A 27,711-nucleotide genomic window follows, 5' to 3' on the forward strand; every position below is an offset into this window, starting at 1 on the left:
GCTCCGCTCAGGGCTGGGCGCCTGGGGCTCCGCGCGGTTAAGGCGCCAGGGCCAGGCCTCCCCGGGCCGAGCTAAAACCTCCTCTGCGGGCTTTTCGCCCCTGACGGCCTTGTCCTGCGCCGTGCCCGTCTAATAATGCCCTCAGCCAGCGGGCACCCGTTCCCCACCCCGTCAAGGATGCGCACTCACAACCTCCCCGTAGGGAGCTGTTGTGCGGGCGTCTTAGACCTCAAAGAACCTGTAAGTGAGGAAGGAAAGGAAGTAATTTGTGGGGGACGGAGGTGGGTCTTGTTATTTTGGGGCTTTGAAGGTTGTGTCCAAAGACAGAGCCTGAGCCTGGACCTTGCTCCCACGCGGCACCAACTGTGTAGGAGGGTTCCCTTTCCTCCGCACTCTCTCCAGCACCTGTTGGCAGACTTCTTGATGACGGCCACTCTGACCCGTGTAAGGCGATACCTCGTTTGATTTGACTTGCATTTCTCTGCTAGTTAGTAATGTCGAGCATCTTTTCATGTACTTTTATATGTTAGCTATATGTCACCTTTGGAGCAATGTCTATTTAGATCTACCCATTTTTTGATTGGGTTGTTTGACTTTTTCACATAGAGCTGCATGAGCTGTTTGTATATTTTGGAGATTAATTCCTTCTCAGTCGCTTTTTGTGCAAATATATTCTCTCATTCTGTGGGTTGTCTTTTTTTGTTTATGGTTTCCTTTGCTGTGCAGAAACTTTTGAGTTTAGTTAAGTCCCATTTATTTATTTTTGTTTTTATTCGCATTACTCTCTAGGAGGTAGATCCAAAAAGATATTGTTGAGATTGATGTCAAAGAGCGTTCTGCCTATGTTTTTCTCTAAGAGTTTTATAGTGTCCAGCCTTGCATTTAGAACTTTGATCCATTGTGAGTTTACTTTTCTGTAAGGTGCTAGAGAATGTTCTAATTTCATTCTTTTACATGCAGCTGTCCAGTTTTCCCAGCACCACTTAGCGACTGTCTTCTCTACTGTATTTTCTTGCCTCTTTTGTCATAGATTAATTAACCATAGGTTCTGCCTCCCTCTTTCTTATAAGAACCTTTGTGATTTCGTGGGGCCCACACAGATAATCCTTGATAATCTCTGCATCTCAAGGTCCTTAACTTAATCATATTTACAATGTCCCCTTGTCCAGGTAAAGTAACCTGGTTCCAGGAACTAAAGAGTGGACATTTCTGGAGCCATTATTACGCTGAGCAGTATCTGGGCAGCCCTCAGGGAGAGATGGTTTATATTCTCCTACCTCTTGCTGTCTGGAGCTCTCAACACTCCCAGGCTGGGACCAGACAGCTAGCGAGGCCCCCGCGCCCCCAGATGGTAACCCTCCAGCCACCTTAACACCACAGTACACCTGCTCCCCCTTGACCTGTGACTGTCCTGCTTGCCTGACCATCCCTCCCTGGTGGGCATGGCACAAACTCAGGTTGGCCACCTGCACAGTTGGGCCTCGGCTTCCTGGGGATCTTCTGAATGTGGGGGAAGTAGCTGCTTCTGGCAAAGGCTATGCCTGTGGCTGGTCTATGCCAGGCATAGAGCTGCCCATACTCTCCCAGCCCTGTGCTATGCCGTCCCAGGGCCCCACCACCCTCCTTGGCCTCCTTGTCTCACCAGTCACACCCAAGCAGTCTCCAAGTCCCGCCAGCTCTTCCTCCTCCATCCATCTTCATCTCCATCAAGCACTTTGCCCAGGTCTCCATTATGCCTCACCTCCTCAACTTCCTCTCTGCAGTTTAGATTCCACCTTATACTCCTGCCCTCAGCTTATGTCTTCCAGGCTCCTCTCTCCATTCTCACCCACATGGACACCCCATATCCCCCCATTTTTCTGCCGTGCTCAAGGTCCAGACTGATGGAACTTTTTCTGGCAGCGCTGCTACTGAACTGGATGTGTGCATGCGTGCGTGTGTGCCAAGTCGCTTCAGTCATGCCCAGCTCTCTGTGACCCTATGGACTGTAGCTCACCAGGCTTCTCTGTCCCTGGGGATTCTCCAGGCAAGAATATTGGAGTGAGTGGGTTGCCCTGCCCTCCTCCAGGGGATCTTCTGGACCCGGGGATCAAACCTGCATCTCCTGTCTCCTGCGCTGGCAGTCTGGCGCTGGGTACCTTCTCGTTACACTGCCCTCTCCTGGTGGCTCGTGCCGTGAAGAGTGTGCAACAAAGGAGACCCAGGTTTGACCTCTGGGTCGGGAAGATCCCCTGGAGAAGAGAATGGCTACCCACTCCAGTATTCTTGCCTGGAGAATTCCATGGACAGAGGAGCCTGGCAGGCTACAGTCCATGAGATGACAAAGAGTTGGACACCGCTGAGCAACTAACACTTTTACTTTCACTTCCTGCCTGAGATATTTGGGCCCACTATCCTTCCCCACTGCTTATCCTTCAGAATGAAGTACTGTGAGTCTCCTTCCTTCTCCATGAAGCTCCTTCCTTATCTTCACTGTACCTGTAGCTACCATGTTGCTTTCTAGGACTCTGTGTCTGTGACTGTCACTCCAGCTCACTCTCCCAGGCAGACCTGGACTTCTGTGAAGGCAGGGGGCCATGTCTTATTTATTTTAGCATTCCCAATATCCACCTCCAGGCCAAGGCAGTGCTGAACGGTAGATGAAGAACTTGTGCCCTCAGGCTGAGCTGCTTCTCGGCTTCCCCTACCTTTGTCCATGTATCACACGTCTTGGGTCCACCCTTCAGGGTCTGACATGAGCTCCTTGGCCTAGCCCTGGAGACCAGCTGCTGGGTCTTACACTCACTTTGCTATCACTATCTGCAAGCACCTTACACGTCCAGCCAGCCCATTGAGTTTTGAGTCTTTCTTCTTCCACTGGAAGATGAGAGCAGATGGCAGGAGGTAATTCACCTTTCCTGTTGCTCCTTATGTCCTGGGTATCGGGATGAAAGCTTGATGCTCCTGATTCCACTCAGCTCTGCTTTGTGTCAGCCAGCCCTGCAGGGACCACCCCATTAGATGAGGAAACCAAATCAAAGAGTTTCCATTGCCCACCCAATAAGTGGTGGAGCTGGACCCGACACCTGGCCCTCCTCATTCCTTTCTCGTCACTGACCGCTGAAGGCCCAGGCAAGGCCCCAGGGGACCATTTCCTGTGGCGGTGACCTTGAACAGCGCCAACAGCCACATGCACTGTGGTCAGTCTCCCTCAGTCCACTGCCCTGTGGAGGTTCTAAGACCAGGCTGGCCTGGAGCCAGCTCCATAGAACAGAACGGCCTCTGGTTCTGGCTGCCGTCCTGGCCCCGCTTCCTGTTTTCAGATCTTGCTTAGGATTCTCTGGGAGCTAGGAAATCTGAAAACAGCAGCAGACAATGTTTCTCTTTTCCATGGCCAAAAGGAAGTCATATTTCCACTGGAAAAAGCATTTCCAAGGAGGTTTGCAGGAAGTCCAAGTGTTTAAAGGCCTGAAAATGACTGCAGGCGATTAATAATTCAGTGCAATGGATGATTCACGAGAAAGGCCACTTTTAATTAACCTTAAGAATCAGCCCTGTCTAAGGAAGTTTCATCTCTCATCACTTAGGAACAGAGAGGCCAGAGCAGAATAAAGGCCATGCTGAGAAACACGTGGAACACTGTGTTTCTGACATTTATGTCAATTCCAGCCCGGTCACCCCACGTGCCTTTGTGAGGTGGGGGAGGGTTCCCCCATCTGCATCCTCTCTATTCTCAGGTGTTATTAAGGTGGCCTTAGCATGAATTTCCCATAACCTCTTCTTCTGAGGACTTTGGAGAGAGTATCTGTCCTTGTCATGTCCGAAGGCCTCTCCTTCTCTCGTACTCCACTGGGCTGGCTCCAGATTTGTGCCATCCTAAGGACAAGCACCCAGGGTCCCAGGATGGAGACCAGAGCCCGTGGCTTACTGCTGCTTCCCAGGAATGTTCTTGGCTTCTCGGCTCAGTTCTCCCTGCTTCCCGTTCCCTGCCTGGCAGCCTTTTTCCTCTCCTGGCAATAGCGTCCTGCCTTTTCTTTCTTAGGACTAGAATTTTCTCTCCTCCTTGTTCATGCAGTAACTGATGGAAGTGGATCTCTTCCCTTTCCCTACATCACCAGATCACCTCTGTTCTGGAGCTTTGCATATGACCCAGGCAGGCCACAGGGGTAGATTCAGGGGTGAGTCATGACCTAATCAGGATCAATCCTGGAATTTTTGTGGGATCACTCCCTTTTTCGGTGAGTGTTGTTGAGCTGAAGGAGCTAAGTCTAGGGCCATTGGGAGCACCTGTGTGGAGGAATGTATGTGAGATAGGAGCTCAGAGAAGTGCAGGCTGCCTGATGAAGCTGTCTGGCCCCTGGTCCTGCTGTTCAGGCAGCCATCTATCCTTAGGTGGTCCAATAAATTAAACCTTTTCTTTCTCTTGAACCAGTATGAGTTGATTTCTGATATTTGAAACTGACACTCTTAATTAATTGTTAGCCATGGCAGGAGATGAATGATGGGGGAGGGGGAGGCAAGCTCTATGAGGCTCTTGTCCCCATTATACTCAGATGGAAAGTGAGGGACACTGAGGTGATGAGACTAAGAAGTGGCTGGTCAGGTTTGATTAGCAGGTCTAGCTCCAGGTCCCCTGAACTCTAAGGCTGGCCCTCAGCACAGAAGTCAAGCATTAGTAGTTGCGGCTTGCAGGCTCTAGAGTGCAGCCTCGGTAATTGTGGCCACGGGCTCAGTTGCCCCAAGGCATGTGGTATCTTCCCAGATCAGGGTTTGAACCCATGTCCCCTGCAGTGGCACGTGGATTTTTATCCACTGTACTAAAATGGAAGTCCCCATAATGTCAGTTTTCCAAAGTGGCTGAGAATCAGCTAGACAATTGGCCAATAGTGAGAAAGAAAATTCTGGAAGAGTGGAAGAGAGTAAGGACTTGGGAGATGCCTTTGTTGAGGGCTGAGGCTGTGATGCAGGACCCTTTGCAAGAGGGACAGGTGGGTAGCCAAACTCTCCCCTCAAGCCCAGGGAGCTTTGGCTGGGTAGCTATACTCTCCCTCAAGCCCAGGGAGCTCAGGACCACTCTGAGTGCTTGCTTCAGGAGGAAATGGATTGGCCGTTGGTGTGCACAGGCATCTGTGGCTTCTGGCCTGAGATGTCAGAGAGAGAACCAGAGACCAGAGCAATTTGCTGCTGTGTTGGGAAGTAGCTGCACTCCCTCTATTGGGAGTCAAAGACTTACGGAAATCAGGGACTAGACTTGCTGCTTGTGGTGGGAATGTGGGCCTGGGTAGGAGGCAGAATTACCAGTTACGTATATACTCTTTTTAAGTTTCTTTTCCATTATAAGTTATTATAAGATATTGAATATGGTTCCCTGCACTACATAGTAGACCTTTTTTTAAAAATCTATTTTATATATAGTACTGTGTGTCTGTTAACCTCAAACTCTGAATTTATTCCCGTCCACCTCTTTCCCCTTCAGTAACCATAAGTTTGTTTTCTATGCTATAGTAGGTTGTTTTTTTTTTTTTTTTAAATCAGTTAAGACTTATTTTGGCTTCTTCTTACAGAAAACCTGGTTAAATGTGTCCTAATCCGAAATCACTGCAGATGGTGACTGCAGCCATGAAATTAAAAGACACTTACTCCTTGGAAGAAAAGTTATGACCAACCTAGATAACATATTCAAAACCAGAGACATTACTTTGCCAACAAAGGTCCGTCTAGTCAAGGCTATGGTTTTTCCAGTGGTCATGTATGGATGTGAGAGTTGGACTGTGAAGAAAGCTGAGTACCAAAGAATTGATGCTTTTGAACTGTGGTGTTGGAGAAGACTCCTGAGAGTCCCTTGGACTGCAAGGAGATCCAACCAGTTCATTCTGAAGGAGATTAGCCCTGGGTGTTCTTAGGAGGGAATGATGCTAAAGCTGAAGCTCCAGAACTTTGGCCACCTCATGGGAAGAGTTGACTCATTGGAAAAGACTCTGATGCTGGGAGGGATTGAGGGCAGGAGGAAAAGGGGACGACAGAGGATGAGATGGCTGGATGGCATCACCAACTCGATGGATGTGAATCTGAGTGAACTCTGGGAGTTGGTGATGGACAGGGAGGCCTGGAGTGCTGTGATTGATGGGGTCACAAAGAGTTGGGCACGACTGAGCAACTGAACTGAACTGAACTGAAACCATACGGAAATTTATTACTGAGTTTTATTAACTTGAAGATGCCATTGATTATGAAATGTATCACTATTATACCACTTTGCGTAAGAAAAAATGCTATCAAACTATGAAGCAATTCTTTATTATCAAATAGTTGAGATGTGACTTGATTTTAAAGGTGTTATGTGTGAAAAAGAATATGGCTCTTAGAATTGGTGAAATATGGTATTTCTTAACAAGAAATTGGAGTTAGATGGCCTCAGATTTGGTTTGGCAAAGAATATCATCCAAGACTGAGGCTCCTTGTGTCTTTCTGCTTTGCCATCTCAGCATGTTTCGCCTTAAAATTGCAAGACTTCTACGACAGCACCAAGCTTAGTGTTCTCTAAGACCAAGTTCAAAGGCAGAAAAAGCAGGAAGGGAACAGCGTGGGATAAGTGCTTCTTTCCTCACTCACTTCTCTCCTTTCATCAGAAAGCCCTTAGCATGTTGACTCTTATGCAACACCCACATGGCCATGTTGGTTTCAGGGAAGACCAAGAAAGTGAATATCTGATTTTTCAGTCTTATGGTAGGCATTGCGTGAGGGCAAGGAACTTCACAAATGGCTGTTTGTCAAAGGTCGAGACCAGCCTTAGTTCTCACTAGGGTCAAAACTCAAAATGATGTTGTTAGGACCTTGCTTCTCTCAACATCCTGGCTTTGTCACCTAGGCTGGGCTGATTCCAGTATCAGGCTTTGTGTAAGACGATGGCTTCAGTCTCCACATTCCTTTAGCAAAAACAGTGAGTTTCTTCCTCAAGACTCCCAGAGAAATTCCTTATTGCATGCCATTGGCTCTAAGTGGGACACATACTTATCCCGAACAACCTCTGAAGCCAGGGTAACGTGAAGCAGTGATTGCCTTAGGCTTGTTGTATGCCCTTCCTCCTGAGACCCACCCAAAGCACATGGGTGTGGAGGAGAGGAGAGGATGAGTAATTTGTAGCATACAGGTTGAACTGTTGGAATAGAAACTTCAAGTGAGATTAGCTTAAGCAAGATAGAAGTTTTTCTTTCTTACCTTTCTTAAGCAGCCTGGGAGTCCAGGTGTTTCCCTATCCTGTTGCTTTACCAGCCCTAGGTATTACTTATCTGTGTAGTCTGAGGCCTTTCATCACCTCCATACCTAGCCAGTGGAGAGAGAGAAGAGCACGGCTCACTCCTGCTTACAAGCATCACCTCCCTACACTGCAGTCCTACTGGTCAGTTACCTGGCCAGATAGCTTCCAGAAAGATAATGAAATATCATCTTTCCCCCCTGGATTTCCATGTCTACAGATAAAAGGAGATCATGACCACTAGTGGCCAATTAGCAGTCTCATCCCCAGTCCATCCCTTTGGCCAATCAAATGTCTGTGTTCCTCATTCTCCCAGAGCTTCAGATGTCCTCTCCCAGGGGGAGATGACTCCAAAGTTCCATCCAGTGCCTGCATCCAGCTCCCAGCCTAGGATCTGGGTATGGGCAGCCTGCAGTATGGAGTCTGGATGTGGTTCTTCACGGTTCAGTGCCCTCTAAAGGCATACACAAGTTAGCTGCTTCGTCACACCCAATATACAGTAGTACATAGGAACAGTATAACATAGTAGGGACCCTCGTCCAGAAGAAGGAAAAAATGGAAATCCATTGCAGCCACTGGTTGGCCACTGTCATCACATCCTGGTAGGCAGAGACTGCAAAAGATCCCAGGGTGGAGCAATTTCCTTGGAGGACAGCCTTCTCTCCAGGATTGTTCCTTTGGGCCCTGGTTGTCCTCACTTTGGTCATTCTCTTCCATCCCCACCACGGAAGTGGGCATCCATGGCGCACCCCTCTTGGGGCTGCATAGCTTTTCAGCCCACTTCCTGCTGACATGGGTTTTGTGGCTTAAGGTTGGTTAGTTTGAGTGAACAGTGCAGGCTGGTGTTGACCAGGCTTGTTCTTTTGGGGGAAACATATATCCCTCAAAATGGTAGTTTGGGGCATGTAAGGAAATTTAAAACTCTGGTCTTTTATGTATGAGCTTGTACGCTATACCTGTTCCCTGGAGGAGCATATGACATAGGCTGGCCAATCAAAGAGCTACCCCCTAACTGACCACCCTGGCCCAGTATTACCAAACAGGGTAAGATTTGATTTGTGGATCCAGAGATGTGAGGATGTAGATTTGGGGTTGCCAGCAACCTTGTTTCCCAAGAGAGACTAGGTAAGAATGACTCTAACCCAGAGGCGATCAGAAGGAAGGAGTGTAAGAGACAGAGGCTTTGGATGTTGCAATACTCAAAGCTAGATTCAATAAATTCCCTTCTTTGCCTAAACTACAGAATATTAGCTCTTTTACCCAGGGTTCAGTTCTGATCAATGATTGGTTAGTAGGCAGGTCAGTTAGTTTAAATACAATCGGGGAGCAATCTGATTCAGAATTTGTCTAAATTGTCTAAATTTTCTTCCTAAGCTTTTTCAAGTTGCCCTTCCCACACTTAACTGGCAGAAGTTTTGATGACTCACTTTTCAGAGCACTTAACCCAGTTTTCACAGGAACAAAACTGTCTTTTCATATTCATATCCTATCAGTTCATGTGCAGTTTAATTACCTTGCATAATGACAACGTGTATGGTTGGAGTAAGTAAGTTTGGATACAAACTCACCTGACTCTTAAAATAACCCACAACTCAACTGGTAAGAGGAGAGGTGTCCAGTCAGCTAGAGTGTGTCCTCCTGGACACCAGCATCCAGAAGGATTTGTTCACTGTTTTTACTGAAGGAATGGGGACTGTGGCTTATTCTGGAAGTGTACAGTGGAGTTGTGTCAAAAGCACCGTTTATTTATTTATTTTTGGCAGCGTGCAGCTTGCCTAGTTCCTCAACCAGGGATCAAACCCGTGCCCCCTCTGGTGGAAGCGAGTAGACCACCAGCGAAATCCCCAAAGGTACCTTTTAAAGTTCAACTTTCTAATTTTCTTTCTTTCTTTTTTTTTTTTTTACATTTTTATTTTATTTATTTATTTAAGTATTGATTTTATTTTTTTTTATTTTTTTAATAATTTTCTCTTGCAGCTGTGAGTCCTAACTCAAATTTGCTTTTCTTTGAATAAGATTCTTTCTTCACAATTGCTGGTTCCAAGCTTATGTGGGCCCAGATATTTCTTGGTTACCTTTCATGGCATTTCTTTGGCTAACAGGCTCTTCCACTTTCTGCAATGACTTTCAAACCTCCTCCTCCCTCCTTGCCTCTCCTACCTTTCCATCTTCCCCTTTCTGTCTCAGCACGTGATTTTGCCTTTTATTACACGCAGAAATCAGAACCATCAGACAAGAAAACAGAAATCAACAAACTTCAATTTCCAGACCTCACTGACCTATCTTGGTATCACTCCATCATTTTTCTTCTCGTCCTCTGGTTACACAGAAACCATTTTACTCCTGTTCACTATGACCAGGATCCCAGTGGGGACCTCACACCAGCAGTGATCCCCACTCTTTCCTGTTCTTCCTCTACTTCTGTATGGACTCTTCTCCTTGCCGTCAAATATGCTCAGTTTATTACAACATGCAGTGGATCTGTGTCTGGCTGCCCAGTCTCCATTCCTCTTTCTGGGGAAAACACTCTGTTTGCAGTCCTGGTGGGTCCTGTGTGATGCTCCTAGAGATGAGTTTGACCAGATATTGCTCTCACCATCCCAGGACAGAGAGCACATGGATATAGCTCAGTCAAATGAGTTCTCTTGTTCCCCTTGGAGAAGGAAATGGCAACCCACTCCAGTGTTCTTGCCTGGAAAGTCCCAGGGATGGCAGACCCTGATGGGCTGCCGTCTATGGGGTCGCACAGAGTTGGACACAACTGAAGCGACTTAGCAGCAGCAGCAGCAGCTCCCCTGGTTCTTTGAATTTCAAACTGAGAGGCACAGGAAGGACAGACAATTGGAAGCTTTCCTTCCAGGGTGGTGATAGGGCGAGATGGTGGGGTGCTCCCTGATGCTGAGGTGCTCCCTGATGCTGAGGTGCTCCCTGATGCTGAGGTCTACACTCACCCGAGGAACCAAGACCAGCTCTCCAGCATTAGCTTCCATCCCAGACTCCTGATATCTTCCAACACATTCCTTTTTTGCTTAACTTTGCCAGTTGGTTTTTGTTGCTTGAAATCAAGAAAACCCACTACATGATGCATCATATTTAAAAAAGTGAGCCAAACACAATATCAACACCAAAAAAAAAATTTTCTTTCTTGCTCCTGCGCCCCTTTCCCAGTGACACTTTCTTACCTCTCTTTCCGGCCACCCATAAGAGCTGACTGCACAAGCGGTCTTCCATCCCCCGCCACACCCCTTCATTCCCTCCTCCATCTGCCCCGGTGGCTTCTGCTCCACTGCCTTGTTGAAGCTGTTTGCTCTAAGTGCCCAGGGTCACAGCAATGTCCTGGTCTCCCTCTTTCCTTTCTGGCTGGTCCTTATCAGTCTTTAACCACGTGGTCAGTCACAGATGCCAACTCCAGTATTCTTGCCTGGAGAATCTCATGGACAGAGAAGTCTGGCAGGTTCACAGGGTCGCAAAGAGTCAGACACAATTGGAGCAACTGAGCCTGCATGCACTCACGGGTGAGTCTGTACTTCCTGAAAACCTATCCACTCCTGTGACTTCAGGGTCCCCTGTGCCCATGATGCTCAGACTTCCCTGGGGAACCACAGTTTCTGTGTCATTCACCTCTCCACCTGCTGCCCCCCATGGAACTCCTGAGACCATCACACCTGCTCCTTTTCGGTTGGGCTCCAAGTCTCAGGAAATGGCGCTTGGCCCATGGGGTCTTAAGCCAAGTGCCTCCTCTCTCTACCAAAGTGATCAACAAACCCCACCCCACTCCCACTTCATGCAGTCCTAGCTTGTATCTCCAGAACCTAATGCAGGAGGAGCTTGTTAAATATTTGATCAAATGACTGATAGCAGCAAGAACACTCTGCAGAACATTTAACCTCTCTCTTTCCTATCGCCCTGTGAGGTAAGAATAATTATTCTGCAGATGAGGAAACCAATATTCAAAGAGAGGGATAGCTTGGCTTGGGTGTGGGATCACAGAACCAGTGAATATGTGGGATGTTGAGGTTGTAATTCCTGTTTGAGTCTTCAGGTGTCTGGACTAGACGCCAGACTTGGGGCTACAGAAAGTGAATGGTGCAGGCTCTCGCCTGGGCTTCCCAGTTTCCACGGGCTGGGGAAATTTGTGCAGGTCCCCTCTTGATGTTAGGTGGAGGCACAAGGCTCGGGGAGACCAGAGAAGTGAGGCTGGTGCCTGAGGTCTTCCCAGACTGGAAGAGCAACAGAGATGGCTCTCCCTTTCCGGCTACTGAACCAGAGGGGTGCAGACCCTTCAGTAAAGCCTGGACAAGCAAATCAATGGTCCCTGCAGCTGGGTTCAACAGAAAAGAATCGATACTGGGACTCGATTCTCAGAGACAAGGGCCCTGGGGATGGGTGATAGAAATCCCTGGAGAGCAGAAGGGGTAAGGAGCTGTCTGGGCCTGGGGAGGCATGTTGGGAGCCTGTGCCTAAGGAGCCTGCTGCCTGAACTGGAAACAGTTCTGGGCATGGAATCTATGGGGTTGAGGTTGTGGGGCCGGATGGAGGGCCTGGGTCTTGAAGGCGCCATGGACGCAAAGCTCGAAGGACCAGGCTCGGTGGTGGGGTCTGCAACAGTGAACCTGAGAGGGTGGAACTATGGGGTCCAGGGCTTGGAGAATGGGCGTCTGCAGGGTGGGTCTAAGACGGACCCAACTAGGTGTCCCATGCGCCTGGGTTCTCGAGGGCAGGACTTGAAGTCCCTCACTATTGAAGGATGGGGGCCAGGGTGATCAAGAACATGGGGGCTGGGTGGCGAGTAAGAGGGTCTCCTGAGGGGCTCTTAGACCTCTGTGCTGGACGTGGTACGCCGAGAGAGCAGGGCTCTTTGGACTTGCGCTGCGGAGCTGGAGGATTGTAGGGAGCCGAGCCTATAAGGTTGGGGACGTTGGGGTTGGGTCGAGAAGCGGCGGGATGTCGTTGGGAGGCCTGTAAAACGAGATCATGGTGGGGGCGGGGCCGAAAAGACGGGACGGTGAGACTTGCCGTGAAGAGTGGGTCGGGAAGAGGGACTAGGGGCTCGCGGGGCAGAGTCGAGGGGATGCTCGTGGGGCTGTAGGTTGGCTGGGAGTACGGAGCGCCGAGGGGCCGGGGGGCGGGGCCGAGGCGGGGCCTGGGCAGGGGGTGGGGCCGGGGCCGGGGGCGGGCCCGGGGGCCGGGCCCGGGGGCGGGGCCCGGGGGCGGGGCCCGGGGGCGGGGCCCGGGGGCGGGGCCGGGGCGGGAGTCGGGCCCGGGGCCGGGGGCCGGGGGCGGGGCCCGGGGCGGGGCCGGGACGCCGGCGTGGGCGGTGGAGCGCGGCGGCGGGCCCAGGTGAGCGGGGCTACCGCCCCCTTCGTCCCTCCTCCCCCGGCCTCCCCCCGCCCCTCAGCCACCCAGCTGCGCCTCCTGCTCCCGCTCCGCTGGCCGAGCGGACGGCGGCTGGCGGCGTCTTCGGCCCAGGCCAGGTCCAGGTCCGGCTCGGCTCCATCTTGGGCCGCTGCGCCGGGCACCTGTGGCGGCCACAGGAGCAGCGCTTCCGCCGGCCTCCGCGGCCTCGGGCTGGCAAGAGGGTGAGAGGCCAGCTCCGTGCTCGCCCGTGTCGGGGCGAAGGAGGGTGGGATGGGCGGCACCTCCCCTTCTTGCGCCCGGGAACCCCACTCCTCACCTTTCCCTGAGCCCCGACCCTACGCATCCCGGCCCCCGCCCGCTGCTCAGCGCCCCCCGGGGCTGCACCCCTCCTCGCATCTCTGGGCTCATTGCCTGAACTATCCCTTTTTCCACGTCTCCTCTGCCCATCCTCCCATTTCTCAATATTCAGTGCCCAGGACCTCGTCTCTTTCTGCCAGCCCCCACCGTTCTTACCGCTTCTTCCCCCTTCCTTCCTCTTCCTTTTTCCATCCCCACCCCTCATCCACTCTCCTCCCACCGCCCCCAGCCCCCGCCCTCCCTTCACTCTCGCTCCTCCTGCCCTCCATCCCTGCCCGCTTACCCCGCAGCCCCCTCTTCCTCCAGTCGCAGTCTTTGCTGCTGGGAAGGTCTGGAGCCCTGCTTGGGGGTCATATTGAAGACCTTCTCCGGAGTCCAGGTGGGCTTTGTGTGGGAAGGCAGGACAAGGGCCCCTTGCCCTAGGGGAGAGTGTACTTGCGGTGTGTTCAGGCCTTTGGCCCTCAGCTGGACGCGGCCTGTCGGTCTGGTGCGCAGAGTGCAGCTGGTGGGTGCTGTTTCCTGCAGGCTCACACAACAGACGGGCCTATGTGTTGGCCCCGATGGGTCCATGGGTGTGGTGTGGGCCTATACTGGTTCATGGGAGCCCATGGCCACGCAGGTAGGAACACACCAGCCACCTGGGCTGCTTCAGGTTTGGGGCAGCTGGGCCAGGAGGCTGACCCTTTTCATCTCCGGTTCCTCTTGAGACGTATGGGTAAATCCTCCTCAGGGGAGGAATCTCTTGCCTGGTGGGATCTAGGCCTCTCTGTGGTGAGCAGAGCTGGGTCTGGGACCTCTGCCCCACGGTTCCCCAGAACCCTTTCCTGGCACAGCTTGTGACGTGGGCGCTTTGTTCTTAAGACTCCTTCATCCTCTGTGAAGGGCAGGTTTTGTGCCTCCACACACTTCTCAGTAGCTCAGGAAGGCTCCCTGCTGCTTTCCCCAGCTTTGGCCCTGTCAGTCCTGTCAGGCCCTCCTTTGCTGGGATGGATCAGACCACCTACTGGAGGTCGCCACGCCCCTTATTATACGAGGAGGGGTTTGGGTGGTGTGTGTCCCTACCTGGTCCCTAAGAGGTAAGTTCATATCTCAACATTTGAGGAGTCTGTGTGTGTCCGTATGCATGCATGTATGAGTGGACGTATACATATTCTCCCACGCTGAGGTTTAGAATAGACTTGGAAACTGAGATGATGGCGACATTGGGAGCACTGGTGGTGACTGTCACCATCCTAGGAAGATTAAGAAGCAAACCAAGCTGCCCTATAATCTAAATGGCTTCCTAAAAGCCACCTTTCTACTCCTACCCCCACTTCCAAGTCCTGTGATACCTTGAGCACAAGTCACTCTTGATGGGAGGAAGAAAGGTAAGATTATTATCAATCACTGTTCCAGGCAATCCATATGCCATCACATTATGTCTTCACAACAGCCCTGCAGAGTGGGGATTTATTTCCGATTTGCAGATTGGGGAAACTGAGGCTCAAAGAGGTTAGGGGTCTACCTGAGTGTGCATATGTAGGAAGGGCAAGAGCCTGGATTGGAAGTGTACCCCTTTGCTTCACTTGTTCGTCCCTGGCTCCGAAGTTCATCTGATCAGCTCTATTGCTTCCTGGGAGGCCTCTATTCTTGGGGGTAGGTGGGGTGTGAAAAACCTTCTTTCGATAGCGTACCTCTATGCAACTCCCCCTGAAGCTCTTCCCTCGATCAGCCTGGGAAGGCCAGCTGGGGTTCAGTGGTGGGTTCTTTGACATTTCTGAGCTGTTCCAGATCTCAGATTGTCACCTGCCATTTGTGGAGGTGGGCTAAGGAAGGAAACTAACAAGAAATATAACCTCCCACTCCCCTGGGGTCTTTGTGGTCACTACTTTCACTCTGAGTGACGGCCAGCCCTGAGCATCAGGCAGCCACCTGGTGAGGCAGATGCCGCAGTACCTGCACTGGCAGCTTCTCGCCAGCTCCTGGCGGAGACTGTGTGTGCCCCCAGCCTTGGCTTGTTTCGTCAAGGAGACCAAGGTCTGGCTTCCTCTGGCCCTCCTCCAGGGTAGTGGGGTTCAGTCAGAGGCTGTGTGGGCTGTCCAGATAGGACTTCCTTCGGGTTCCTGGGCTTGGGGTTCAGTGGCTGTCCGCCTGCCAGGACCCATCAGTGACCACAGCCTTCTGAGCCAGCAGGCCTCCTTCTGCCTTTCTGAGTCTCGGCTGCCTACAGAGCTGCTAGAAGCAGGTAGGGTGAATGGGCATCCAGGCTTTGTGCTGGGACTCCAGTTGAGTCATGGCAACACCAAATAAAAAGGGATGCCCGTGGAAGAGTGATAGTGTCCAGGACAGAGGTCTGCACTGTTCTCAAGAGGGAGCACAGAGAACCTCAGGCACTCCTGAGTTTGATTCCTGGCTTAACCACTTACCAGTTGTGTGCCCTTGAGCAAGTCACTAAACCTCTCTGAGCTTTGGTTTCCTCTTCTGCAGAATGGAGAAGATGACTTATGTCCTGAGATTGCTCTTACTCTCACATACAGTGCTGGAAAGGAGACGGCACATGCCTGCCACATGGTGGGTGGCTGGGCACTTGGAACTGCTGTTCTTGTTATCATCACCATGATTGTTATTGGCTTTGTTGACCTTCTCTCTTTATATGTCCACCTTAGAGCCTGAGAGCAGGGCCTGGGCCATAGTCTTTTCTTGTCTATTCATCATTTTCCTGACTCTTCCAGGGACCAGTCTGGCTTCAGCCCCGAGGAGCAGCTAGGACAGGAGACTGCTGCCCAGGCTGGTACCATGTATCTTAGAGCTGCATGGTCATCGGTAACAGTATGTGGCCCTTTAAATTTCAATTTTGTTGTTTACTCCTGAAGTCGTGTCTGACTCTTGCAACCCCGTGGACTGTAGCCTGGCAGGCTCCTCTGTCCATGGGATTTCCCAGGCAAGAATACTGAAGTGGGTTGTCATTTCCCTCTCCAGGGCATCTTTTGGACTCAGGGATGAAACTCACGTCCCCTGCATTGGCAGGCAGATTCTTTACTACTGAGCCACCTGGGAGGCCCTACATTTCAGTTACTTAAACAAAATCAGCAAATCAGTTGCTGAGTTGCACTAGCCATCTGTCAGGAGCTCAGTGGCCACATGTGACCAGTAACAACCATACTGGACAGCGCAGAGCAGCATGTTTTCATCACTGCTGAAAGCTGTGCTGAACTGGGCTTCACAGCAAGCCTGGAACTCTAAGGGGACAGGTGCTCTGGAAACAGCCTTACCATTGGCTTGAGCAGCCACCAGCCATCTCCTGAGCTCTGGGGCAACAGGAAGTTTTAACGTACAGAAACTGAGTTCCTGAGAGCCCTTCCCACACTGTCTTTCAGTGGCCTTGCTCGCCTGGCCAGGTGGCTGGTTTCGTGCCAGTTCTTATCAGCACAGGCTGGGAGGGCAGGACTGGGACTACCCGAATTGCCGCTGTTGCCTGCCATCCCCACCCTGCTTCTCCAGCATGTCCTGCCAGGCTGGGAGTCTCAGAGTGATGTTCCTTATTCATGACTTCGCCCTGGGCCAGGCTGCCTCATGCCCTGACCCCACTCCCTCTCTCTGGGTCCTGCCCAGCCCCCAGCCTGCTGCCCCCTTCTTGTGATCTGAACATATGCCTCCTGCTTTCTGCTCACCCTGTTCCTTGTTCCTTCCTCCCAGGCACCATCTCCTTCTCTCTCCAGACCCAACCTGCAGGTCTGGAAGAGTCTGTATGGCTAGAGAAAGGGACAAGAATGGCTGGAAGGGAGCAGGGGCAAGAGAGGACATGTGTCTGATTGGTGGTTACAGGTATTCCCTACTTTTCAAAAGTTTGCTTTATTCCACTTCACTTTCATGGGAGACTTACATTAATTAGTAACTGTTTTCAGTAATGGAAAGAAATCCGAAGAGTTTTACAAGACAAGGTAATTGCTTCTTTACACTATTTTGGCTTATGAAAAGGTTTCATAGGAATACTCTTCTTTCAGACAGTGGGGGTGGCCTGTATTGGACCCCATTTGGTGGGCACAGCAGATCTGCATCAGTTCCATGTTGCCTGATCTCAACAGCATGGCACACAGAAGGTGCTCATGAGTTGGCAGCGGGAGGAGTGAACAAATGCCGAGTCCTAAAGGGCTGATACGGGAGCCTCTCCTGCCCTTGGAGCGTGCAGTGGGAGCCAGGAAACGCCTTCCCCTTCACAGCGGCCAAGACTGAGCCCCAGAGATGCGACAACCCAGCTAGGCCAGGCCAGAGACGATGGGGAGGGAGCGTGAGAGAACCCAAGGTGTTTTCAGTGAGCCCGGCATTCATGTCTTTCTCATCCCCAAGACTTCTCTGCCCCCCACTGTGTACCAAAGAGGCTCCAGTCCAAGTAAGTGAGATGGTGATGGTTCTGGGAGGAACCAGGGTAGTATCCATCAGTCCAGCTTTACTGGTTATTAAAATACTGTAATAGTTCTGTGCTGATTGACTAAGAGCTATTGTCTCAAAGCCCCAAGCCCCCAGGCCCCAGCAGGCTCGGCCTAGCCCCTGGCTCCCCCTCCCCCATAACCCAGCAGTAGAGTCAGCCACTAGCCTTCTGGATGGCCTCTAGGGGCTCACCCTAGGGCTGGTTCTGATCCCTCAGTTTTGGTGTTTAGAAACGTCATCCTGGCTATGTGTGGTGACCTTGATTTGAAGCGTCTGGCTCCTGTCATCACTTTGCTTGTGGCTCTGACTGGTCAGGCAGGCTGAGACTGAAGCTGTCCCCTCAGTGTGCCTTGCACTGTGTGAGCCCTCTCTCTCTCCTGCAGGCAGCCATGAGATCCAGCCGTCCTGAGCCGGATGTCCCGGAACCCCTCAGTGCCCACCCTCAGCCCCTGTCCCGAAGTTCCTCCAGCCTGCTGGGTGAAGGCCGGGGGCAGAGGCCAGAGTATCGCAAGAGAGCCAGCAGCGTTGTATGGCAGGCCCAGCTTGGTGAGGCCAGCACTGGCGCCCAGGTCCCGGAGGCGGAGGGGCTGCAGGCTGAGCGCGTGGAGCAGGCACAAGCCTCCAGCCCCCAGCTGCAGCCCAGCGCCGTGGGCCACTGGCGCAGCAGCACTGTGGGCAACGTGTCCACTGCGGGCGGCAGTGACCTGAGTCACCTGCGGGGCCCTAGCGCTGCCGCTATGCAGAGGAGCCACTCGGGCCTGGTTCGCAGCACCCAGATCCGGGGTCACAGCGGTGCTCAAAAGGCCAGCTTCAGCTGCTCAGCCCTGGGCAGCTCGCCTGTCCACAGGGCTCGGCTGCAGCCCAGCAGCACCTCGGGCCAGAGTGCCCAGACCCCTGCAGGCTTGGAAAGGGACCTGGCTCCGGAGAACAAGACTTCAAACTCAGCCTGGACACTGGAGAGTCAGGTGTGGGTGCCACCAGCTGCCTTGGGAGGCACAGTGACCCACAGCAGCAGCCCCAAAGCCACTGGCCAGTCGGCCACCGCCTCCTGCCAGGCTTTGTCTCCAGCAGCCCCGCTCTGTGGCATGAGGGAGATGGGGGCCAGCAGCTGCTGCTATGGCTTGCCTGCCCCAGGGATTCTGGCCTTTCCCAAATTAGTGGCATCAGTGAGTGAATCTAGGCTGCAGGCTCACCGTGGGGTGAAACTCCGGTGTACGTTTCCTGGGGGGCTTCCTGGGCACTCCCACTGCTGTGCCCACCCTTGGGGTCCCACAGGGTTAGCCATGGAGCCTAGTGCCAGGACCAAGGATATGTGGACCATGACCTCAGCAAGTGACTTGGCCCCAGTCTTGGCTTCCCCTCTGTCAGCCCAGGATGCTGGTGTTCAAGCAGCCCCCAAGGCCGTCTGCAAGGCAGTGGCCACTAGCCCACCTCTGGAAGCCCCTGTGGCCCTGCACCTGTTCCCGGAGGTGACTCTGGAGTCCAGCCTGGCAGCAGCGCCATCTCCTGTGCGGGACGTACGATGGGATGCTGAGGGCATGACATGGGAGGTCTATGGAGCTGCAGTGGACCCGGAGGTGCTCGGTGTGGCCATCCAGAAGCACCTAGAGATGCAGTTTGAGCAGCTGCAGCGGGCCCCTGCCAGCGAGGACAGCCTGTCTGCTGAGGGTAGGAGGGGGCCACTTCGAGCGGTCATGCAGTCCCTGCGGCGCCCCAGCTGCTGTGGCTGCTCCAGTGCAGCCCCCGAGTGAGGAGCTGCAGCCCCTGGAGCTGCCCGGGGTGCGTGGACTCAGCCCCAGGGGCGGTGGGGTCCCCGTGCTCTTTGGATCCACAGGCACCCACCGACACATCTCTGTCCTCTGCTGCCCGCAGGTCACAGGACTGCAGCCTGGGGGTTCCCTGCCCCCGGCAGTCGGGCTAGTTTATAAGGGCTTGATTCCCAAGAGCCACGTGTGGGCTCTGAACTTTGGGACAGTTTCAACACTGTATGTAAGGGGGATCCTGACTTCTCTGTAAAAACCCTTGATCCAGTCTCTGTTCAGAACTCTGCCATGATTTCCCCCAGGCCTCTTTGTGGCTTTATTTTCACAGCAGTGCTGAGATACAACAAATTCCTGACATAAGAGTTGGGGTCTCAAGTGGCAAGGGCTGTCTAAGTCTTTAGGGGAGGGAACTGACGTTGTCGAGGCGTCCTGTGTGCCACACGCTTGCCAGCTCCCTTTCCTGAGTCTTCACCGTGTTTTACAGACACAACCACAGACATCTGGCAAGACTGCAGCTGCCACGCGCAGGCTGGACAGCTCACAGTGGTGGGCTAAGAGCAGAGCCGGGGGCTGGCGGAAGCCTGGTGTGTTTTCCTGCAGCAAGTGGTTGGCAGAGCAGGGCAATTGTGAACAAGAATTTGTTGAGCCCATATTCATTGCCAGGTTTTGTGGCTTCCTTGGGGAAGAAGCTGCCTGTGCCCTTGTTGAGCTCACCATGTATTGAGCATTATAGAGGGCTGCAGGGTACTTCTCGGAGCCAACCGCCTGGTAGATGATTGTGTTAGGGTCTGACAAAGGTTAGTGCCCTGCTGAGAGTCACTTGGCATGGGAAGGTGGAGTCAGGACCCACATGCAGCCCTGCCCATGACATGGGCCTGTTCCTGGGCCCCCTTCTGCACCCAGGAATCCAGGATCTGACAGCCAGCATATTCCCCATCCCCAGGGGAACAGCACTCTCGAGGTGGAAAGGACTCGCAACAGTGGGTTAACTTTTAAAGCAGTAGTGACAAGAGGCAGGAGGAACCAGGTGAGAAAGGCAGGTTTCAGGTCAGAATGCATCCCGAGACCCAGCATGGGGCTTTCATATTCCAACATGTGACTTTCTCTCTCCCAGCTGAGGCTGGGTGAACTGCCACTCCTGCTTGACAATAACAGCAGATCAGAGCTGCTTCTGAGGGTGGGCCTGGGGCAAGGGGATGGTGCGGTGTGCAGGAGGGCACTTGACTTTATCTCCCTTTTAAAATGTGATCAAGCAGGTTGTCATGAGGGTCTTGACACCATGTAGCCTGGGGTCCTGGGCCTGTCCATCCCTCCATGTGTGGAATGGGGCAGGCGAGTCCACTCTCGGGAGTGACATGTGGGCACCAGGGTGTCCTCATCTCTGGCCCCGCACGGGAGCACCAAGAACCCCAGCTGTGGGGACACAAGGGGAGGGGTGATGAACTGGCATAGGAAGTCACCTTCACACAGGGCCAGAGCTGAGCAGGGTCTTGCGGGCACAGTGAGGCTGGACAGGTGGGTGAGTGGGACGTGGCTACTAGGCAGAACAGCCTGGTCAGAGGCTTTGGAGGTTCCTGTCCTGCCCGGGGTGTGGTGAATCATTGAGGTAAAGGCTGTATTGGGGTGTTTGTCGAGTTGGGAGGCTGGTAAGGGGGTCCCAACTGTGAAGCTCCTGGTGTGACTATGGAAGGGGGCTTTATAGGAGCTGTGGATGCAGGAGTGGGGCCAGATTTCAGTACAGTAATATCCCTTTGGCTGCCATGAGGGGAGACTTGTGTGGAAGAAGTGGGAGGCGGGAGCCTGAGCGGGGGGAAGGGGAGGGGTATTTGGGTACGGGAGCCAAGGAGGGGCCTGTTAGGGGGAAATGGAGCGGGTAGCTGGGGCTGAGCACGCATACTCACACACAGTGTGTGGCGGATTGGGGAAGGAGGAGTTGCAGAAAGCTGCGGTTTCCAGTTTGAATAAAAGGAGATGAAGCTACCACGTGGGACAAGGTGGGAGGCCGGGGAGGGGCAGGTGAAGGGCCATATACCCCAGGGCTTTGTGGGCACCAGTGGCACCCTTCACGAAGAGACTTTCTCCTCTGTCCTACACAGGCCGTCCTGTGCTTATTCTCCACATACCACCCCTACATGCTACACCTGGTATGCCAAGACGGCAGGCCGGGATGCACCCTGAGTGGGAAGGGCCAGCCCAGCCTCCCACCTGCCTCATCACGACCGAGGTGAAGGCTGGCAGGGTGGTGCTGGACTCCAGCCTGGCCTGTGTCTGACCTTGGTGCTGTGCGTAGCTGGGGCCCACAGAACAGCCCCCCTAGGTAAGCTTGCCACCCTCAAACAGTGGAAAAAGAGTGTCCTTGGCCTCACTAACCCAGGCTGCACAGCCTCTGCGGATAGGTCTACTTGGAGGAGCTGAAGCTTCATTTCCAAATTCAACCTGGAGGCCCAATCCACCACCCCACTTCCTGGGCAGGCCTGGCTGGCAGTGGTTGAGGGTCCCAGGACGTGGCCACCGGCTTCCTTTATAGGGCTCCTCCTCTCAGACTCCAGGTTTCTGTCCAGACTTTCTGGGCCCCGCCAGGCCTGGCTCTAGGAGGTGGTGGATTTCATTGTGTGTACATTTGTTTCCTTAGAATTTGAAATAAAGTAACGGAGGTCGCAACTTTGCCAGGGAAGGATTTTGTTCTGGTAGATTCTGTCCCATAGAACATCCTCCAGATTCGTAGAGCTCCCCATCCAGGCAGGAATCTTCTTCCCTTATCTCCAGGGATTTTCCCTCTGTCCACTGGCTGTCCATCCTGGCAACCTGGGCCCCCGATAGCAGAAGCCTGGCTCCCTGATGCTTGTCCCCGTGGGCCTGGCCAGGACACGGGGCGTGCATCTCCTGTCCAAATTGAAGTCTGCGATCACCCCCGCAGGGACCACCAGTTCACCCGGGGAAGAAGCTGTCCCTGCCAGAGTGTGGGCTACTGGTGAGTGGCCTGAGATCACAGTGTCGGGGCAGGGAGAAAAGCAGAGAATGGCCCTTTCTCACTGTGACATCACCTCCCGAGTTAGCTAAATTGGGTCTCTGTGCCCCAGAAGTATTGAATTTTTATTTCACTGTGGGCCAGTGAGGTCTTCCCAATACAGGTCCTGACACAGGATATGGAGGGGATACTATAGTTTAGTGGAGTAAAACTCGAGTTTGAATCCTGGGTCTCACCTATAGCTATGAGACCTTGGGCAAGTTACTAAAACCTCCCTGATCCTCAGCTTCCTCATCTATAAAACGGGGATACTAATGGTGCCTCCTCCTTTGGTTCGCTGCGTGGGGTAAATGAAGAACCCACACGTGGTGCCTGGCGCTGACAGCTACTGTTGCTGAGTGCAGCTCCCGCAGCCACCAGTAGGGGCGAGCTTCTGCCCTGCTAGTTTGACTGATTGAGGCCCACGTTCCGTTTCCCTAACCCTCCTTCATTAAAGAGCCTCTGTCCATGTCCTTCACTCTCTGCTTTGAAATATGCTTGAAAGGGAAAGTGTTGGCTGCTTAGTCGTGTCTGACTCTTTGTGACCAAATGGACTGTCGCCCACCAGGCTCCTCCGTCCATGCAATCCTCCAGGCAGGAATACTGGAGTGGGTAGCCATTTCCTTTTCCAGGGGATTTTCCCGACCCAGGGATCAAACTCATGTCTCCAGCATTGCAGGCAGATTCTTTAGTGTCTGAACCACCAGGGAAGCCCTGAGCCCTACTTGGGACACATTTATTCTGGCCCTGGTCCTTTGAAATGCTGGCTCCCAGAGAAATGTTAAGGAGAACCATCCCACCTCTCTCTGCTAGTCTACAATAGGCTTCCCAGAAGCTTTTCATTTTCCAGCATCTTTCTTAAGAAAAGACACCACGTGCTTTCTCAGCATCCTATAAACGTAGGAAGCACAGTGCCTCATTAGCGTCCATTCCAGGAGCAGTGGGGAGGCTCTGCAGGACCTGCAGCCGCTGCTGTGGTACTCTTTCTCCCCCATCCCATGCTTCTCCTTACTTATTTTTCATCTTTATCTTTTTGACTGCGCCAGGTGGCATACATGATCTTTATTTCCTCACTGGGAATCAAGCCTGTGCTGTCTGCGTTGGGAGCACGTCTTGTCTACTGGACTGCCCGGGGAGTCCCCCTTCCCGCACCCCCAACCCCCACCCCGCTCCACCCCCCGCCCTGTTGTTGTTTAGTCACATCTGACTCTTGCCTCCGCATGGACTATAGTCTGCCAGGCTCCTCTGTCCATGGGGTTTTCCGGGCAGGAATACTGCAGGGGGTTGCCCTTTCCTTCCCCGGGGGGTCTTCCTGACCCAGGGATTGAGTGTGTATCTCCTGTGTCTCCTGCATTGACAGGTGGATTCCTTGCTGCTGAGACACCAGGAAAGCCCAAAGTATCCCCTATTTCTCTTTAATTTCAGTTCTCCCTTTCTCCTTTTCTGCATCATGTCTTCTCTGCCCCCAGAAGCCTTCTGTCTCCCCACCATCCGTCCCACCAGTTCGCCCTCTGCTTCCTCCCCTTTATGCCAAGGCTTTGTCTTCCCTTATTCCTTCTGCTCCAAACAGCAGTTTCTCTCTTCTTGTGGCCAGGGTCCCGGCGTTCCTGGTTTTCACTATTCTAGGCTCTTCTTTCCACCTGTGCTTTTTCTCTTTGGACAAAACTCGAATGGCTTAAGCCTGAAAAATAGCTTCTGAGCCTCTCCCTGGAGGAGGAGGCCTTGCTGGGACGCCTGGGGCTGCTTTGCCAGGGGGTTTCCGTTGCTTTTGTTCAAAGAGAGAGAGCACTTTCCAGTGGTCCTGCCGGCTGAGCGAAGAGGCTTTGGTCTGGCTAGAAGGGCACCCTGTCGGTCATCAGTTTTGGTGGCCTTTATGGGGCCCTGAAAAAGTTGGCTTAAAGCTCAACATTCAGAAAACTAACATCGTGGCACCTGGTCCCATCGCTTCATGGCAAATAGATGGGGAAACAATGGAAACAGTGTCAGACTTTACTTTTGGGGGCTCCAGAATCACTGGAGATGGTGACTGCAGCCATGAAATTAAAAGATGCTTGCTCCTTGGAAGAAAAGCTGTGACCAACCTAGACAGCATATTAAAAAGCAGAAATGTTACTTTGCCAACAAAGGTCCATCTAGTCAAAGCTATGGTTTTTCCAGTAGTCATGTATGGATGTGAGAGTTGGACTGTGAAGAAAGCTGAACACCGAAGAATTGATGGTTTTGAACTGTGGTGTTGGAGAAGACTCCTGAGAGTCCCTTGGACTGCAAGGGGATCCAACCAGACCATCCTAAAATAAATCAGTCCTGAATATTCATTGGAAGGACTGATACTGAAGCTGAAACTCCAATACTTCGGCCACCTGATGGGAAGAACTGAGTCATTGGAAAAGACCCTGATGCTGGGAAAGATTGAAGGCAGGAGGATAAGGGGACGACAGAGGGTGAGAAGGTTGGATGGCATCACTGACTCGATGGATGTGAGTTTGAGTAAACTCCAGGGGTTGGTGGACAGGGAGGCCTGGTGTGCTGCAGTCCATGTGGTTGCAAAGAGTAGGACACGACTGAGCACTGAACTGAACTGACTGATGGAGCCCTGGCTGGCTAGGTCACCCAAGGGACAAGTTGGGTGCGTGCGGCTTCAGGTAGACCTTTTCTCTTTCATGTTTTCTCCTTGCTTGGCTTGTAATTAGGTTGGGGCATGGCCTGGGCCTCAGGAGGGGCACACCATGCTGTCTTGTCTCTGTTTCCCTCCTGCGTGGAACTGGACTTGTGTCTCAGAGGCAGGGCTGGAGTCAGGGGGAGGAGACTCCTGAGAAGACTTCTGAGACCCCGAAAAAGCCTCAGTCAGGCCCAAGTAGGGAGACTCTGCTGGAGCTAGAATTTTCCATGGCTTACCAAAGAACTATACGTGGGGTGCTAGAGTCTATCTGGGGAGGAGTGGGCCTCTCACCCCAGGCCCACTTGGCTTCCCTTGTGGCTCAGCTGGTAAAGAATCCTCCTGCGATGAGGGAGACCAGGATTCGATCCCTGGGTTTTGAGGATCCCCTGGGGAAGGGAACGGCTACCTAGTCCAGTATTCTGGCCTGGAGAATTCCATGGACTACAGTCCATGGGGTTGCAAAGAGTCAGACACCTGACCGAGCAACTTTCACTTTCACCTTTCAGGCCCACTTGGCCTATTGCCTTTAGCCTTCTGCTTCTGTTTACATCTCAGTTTTAGCTGTCCAGGGTCTGGGAAGGGAGTTGACAAGGGAGCGATTTTGTTGCAAACTTTGTGGCTTTTGTAAGCCCAGTTTGTGTCTCTTAAGGAAGACTCTCTCGTTTGATTTTCTTTCCCTTCAGACTTGGGGGAATTCAGAGACTTCTTGAGAAGATTTCAACCCAACTCCCTCTGCGCTGATACAGTTCCCTGGACTGCACGGCTGTGGTTGCAGAGGGGCTGGGACCCAGAGCTGGGCGTCGGGCCCCGGGCCACTGATCAGGTTGGCCAAGGGAATTTGGTGCAGGGCTGGTACCCAGGCAGCGCAGCCAGGCGGAGGAGCCCGGGCGCCCCCTGGTGGCCGCAGAATCGACTTTCAGAGGCACCTGGGGGCGCAGGTTGGGAGCCACCAACCCCGCCCCGCACGCGGGCGGTCTGGCCCGACCGTCTTCCCCTCCCGCCCTGGTTCGCAGACTCGGGCGGGGTGGGGGCAGGGCGGTCACTGCCAAGTTCGGTCCCTCTGCCGCCTCTCCCCCTTCTGCCACTCCTGATTCTCCACGCCAACCAGGACACCTGAGGGGAAGATTCCAGCGAGGAGGAAAGAGCTGGAGAAGATGGAGGGGGTGGAGTCCAGGCAGGGCCGGGGGCAGTGAGGGGTGCAGGTGAGGGGCAGGCGCGAGACAGGGAGGGGGAGGCGGGAGCGGGGGTGGCGCGGCAATTTCGGCTTTTGAGACAGAAGACCGCTTTAGTGTACTCATACCTATGACTCTAAATGTGAGTTTTACCCTTCCAGGGGGCTGGGTGTAGGAGCCTTATTTTGCAGCCCTTCTGTCTTTACATTTACCCAGAGTTTCTAAATGTGCCCTGTGGCTCCAGTCCATCCTCTTCCCGGGCCATGGAGAGAGCAGGTGTGGACAGCTAGGAGTGTGCCTCCCTCTTGGGGCTCTGACCCTTTCTGACAGGGGGAGTATAGGGGACAGTGGGCTTGAGGAGGGGCCCACAGCAACTGGAGCCTAAAGTTCACTGCAGTGAGGGCTTAGGTTGGGGTCTTTCCCCTGCCACTTCCTGCCTGGCATGGTTTCCACCGCTCCGTCTGGTGCCCAGGGCCAGCTGGGGGTGCCAGGGGTGATGGCAGCCAAGAGAAGTTGGAGGCAGAGCCTGGTCTTTGCAGCCTGTCAGGCAGGAAGACCGGATGGAGCCTCTCAACTGAAGTGTGGCTGAGGGATGTGTCTGGGACCAAAGCAAGAGGAGAGCTTGCACCAGCTGGAGGGAGAGGGAGTGGCTGTGCCCAGGACAAGCCCTTCTCTCTCATTCCAAGCTCAGAAAGCCTCCCTATGGCGGTCTCTCCTTGAGGACATTTTTAAGTTGGAATATGGTTGCGTCTGTCTGCCTACAATGTGGGAGGCCTGGGTTCAATCCCTAGGTCGGGAAGATCTCCTGGAGAAGGAAATGGCAACCCCTCTTCAGTACTGTTGCCTGGAAAATGCCATAGATGGAGGAGCCTGGTAGGCTGCAGGCCATGGGGTTGCAAAGAGTTGGACACGACTGAGCGGCTTCACTCACGCACGATGGTTGCTTTGCACTGTCAGTCTCTGCTGCGCAGCAGAGCGAATCAGCCTTCTGTATACACATACCCCCCCTTTTCTGGGTTTCCTTCCCACTCAGCTCAGGCTTCCCTGGTGGCTCAGAGGTGCCTGCACTATGGGAGACCATACTGGGTCAGGAAGATCCCCTGGAGGAGGGAATGACTACGCTCTCCGGTATTCTTGCCTGGGGAATTCTATGGACAGAGGAGCCTGGTGAGCAACAGTCCATGGGGTCCCAAAGAGTCGGGCACGACTGAGTGACTCACACTTTCACTTTCCACTCAGGTCACCGCCGAGCACGGAGGGGAGCTCCCTGTGCTTGACAGCAGCATCTGTTTTATGCACAGTGGTGTGTGTGTCTGTCACTCCCAACACCCCAATCCACCCCAATCCATCCCATTCTGCCCCCGCCTTGCCCCATCGGCATCCATATATTTCTTCTCTGTGTCATGTCTGTTTCGCAAATAAGATCATCTATACTGTTTTTCTAGATTCCACATATATACTTTATTTTTTTTAATTAATTTTTTTAATGGAAGGATAATTGCTTTACAGAATTTTGTTGTTTTCTATCAAACATCAATAAGACTCAGCCATAGGTAGGCCCATGTCCCCTCCCTCTCACATCTCTCTTCCATCTCCCTCCCCATCTCACCCTTCTAGATTGTCTCAGAGGCCCTATTTGAGTATATACTTTAACATATGACATTTGCTTTCCTCTGACTTAACTTCACTCTGTAGGACAGTCTCTAGGTCCACCCACGTCTCTGCAAATGACGCAATCTTTTTCTGACTGAGTG

General features: G+C 53.0%; 1 protein-coding gene across 3 annotated transcripts; it reads left to right on the forward strand.

The window, feature by feature from the left end:
- The first annotated feature begins 16 nt into the window (after positions 1 to 16).
- Positions 17 to 25,953, forward strand: GPRIN2 (G protein regulated inducer of neurite outgrowth 2). 3 transcript variants are annotated; one of them, XM_060406361.1, is made up of 4 exons: positions 17 to 444; positions 5,544 to 10,749; positions 15,661 to 17,318; positions 17,740 to 25,953. In XM_060406361.1, the coding sequence occupies exons 3-4, from the start codon at positions 17,256 to 17,258 to the stop codon at positions 19,105 to 19,107; spliced, it is 1,431 nt and encodes a 476-aa protein (XP_060262344.1). In that variant the 5' UTR covers positions 17 to 444; positions 5,544 to 10,749; positions 15,661 to 17,255; the 3' UTR covers positions 19,108 to 25,953. The 3 variants fall into 3 exon arrangements, with proteins under 3 accessions (XP_060262344.1, XP_060262346.1, XP_060262345.1); XM_060406363.1 differs by having other exon boundaries at positions 18 to 444; positions 15,661 to 16,753; XM_060406362.1 differs by lacking the exons at positions 17 to 444; positions 5,544 to 10,749 and adding an exon at positions 12,658 to 12,813.
- Positions 25,954 to 27,711: the final 1,758 nt, after the last annotated feature.

Source organism: Ovis aries, chromosome 25 (assembly GCF_016772045.2).
Source record: "Ovis aries strain OAR_USU_Benz2616 breed Rambouillet chromosome 25, ARS-UI_Ramb_v3.0, whole genome shotgun sequence".
NCBI classification, from domain to species: Eukaryota; Metazoa; Chordata; class Mammalia; order Artiodactyla; family Bovidae; genus Ovis; species Ovis aries.

Bases quoted from the DNA above. Each gene is read 5' to 3' on its own strand.
- GPRIN2 (XM_060406361.1), top strand. From the start codon at position 17,256: ATGTCTTTCTCATCCCCAAGACTTCTCTGCCCCCCACTGTGTACCAAA. The intron at 17,319-17,739 runs GTAAGTGAGATG...TCTCTCCTGCAG, and splicing joins CCAAAGAGGCTCCAGTCCAA to GCAGCCATGAGATCCAGCCG.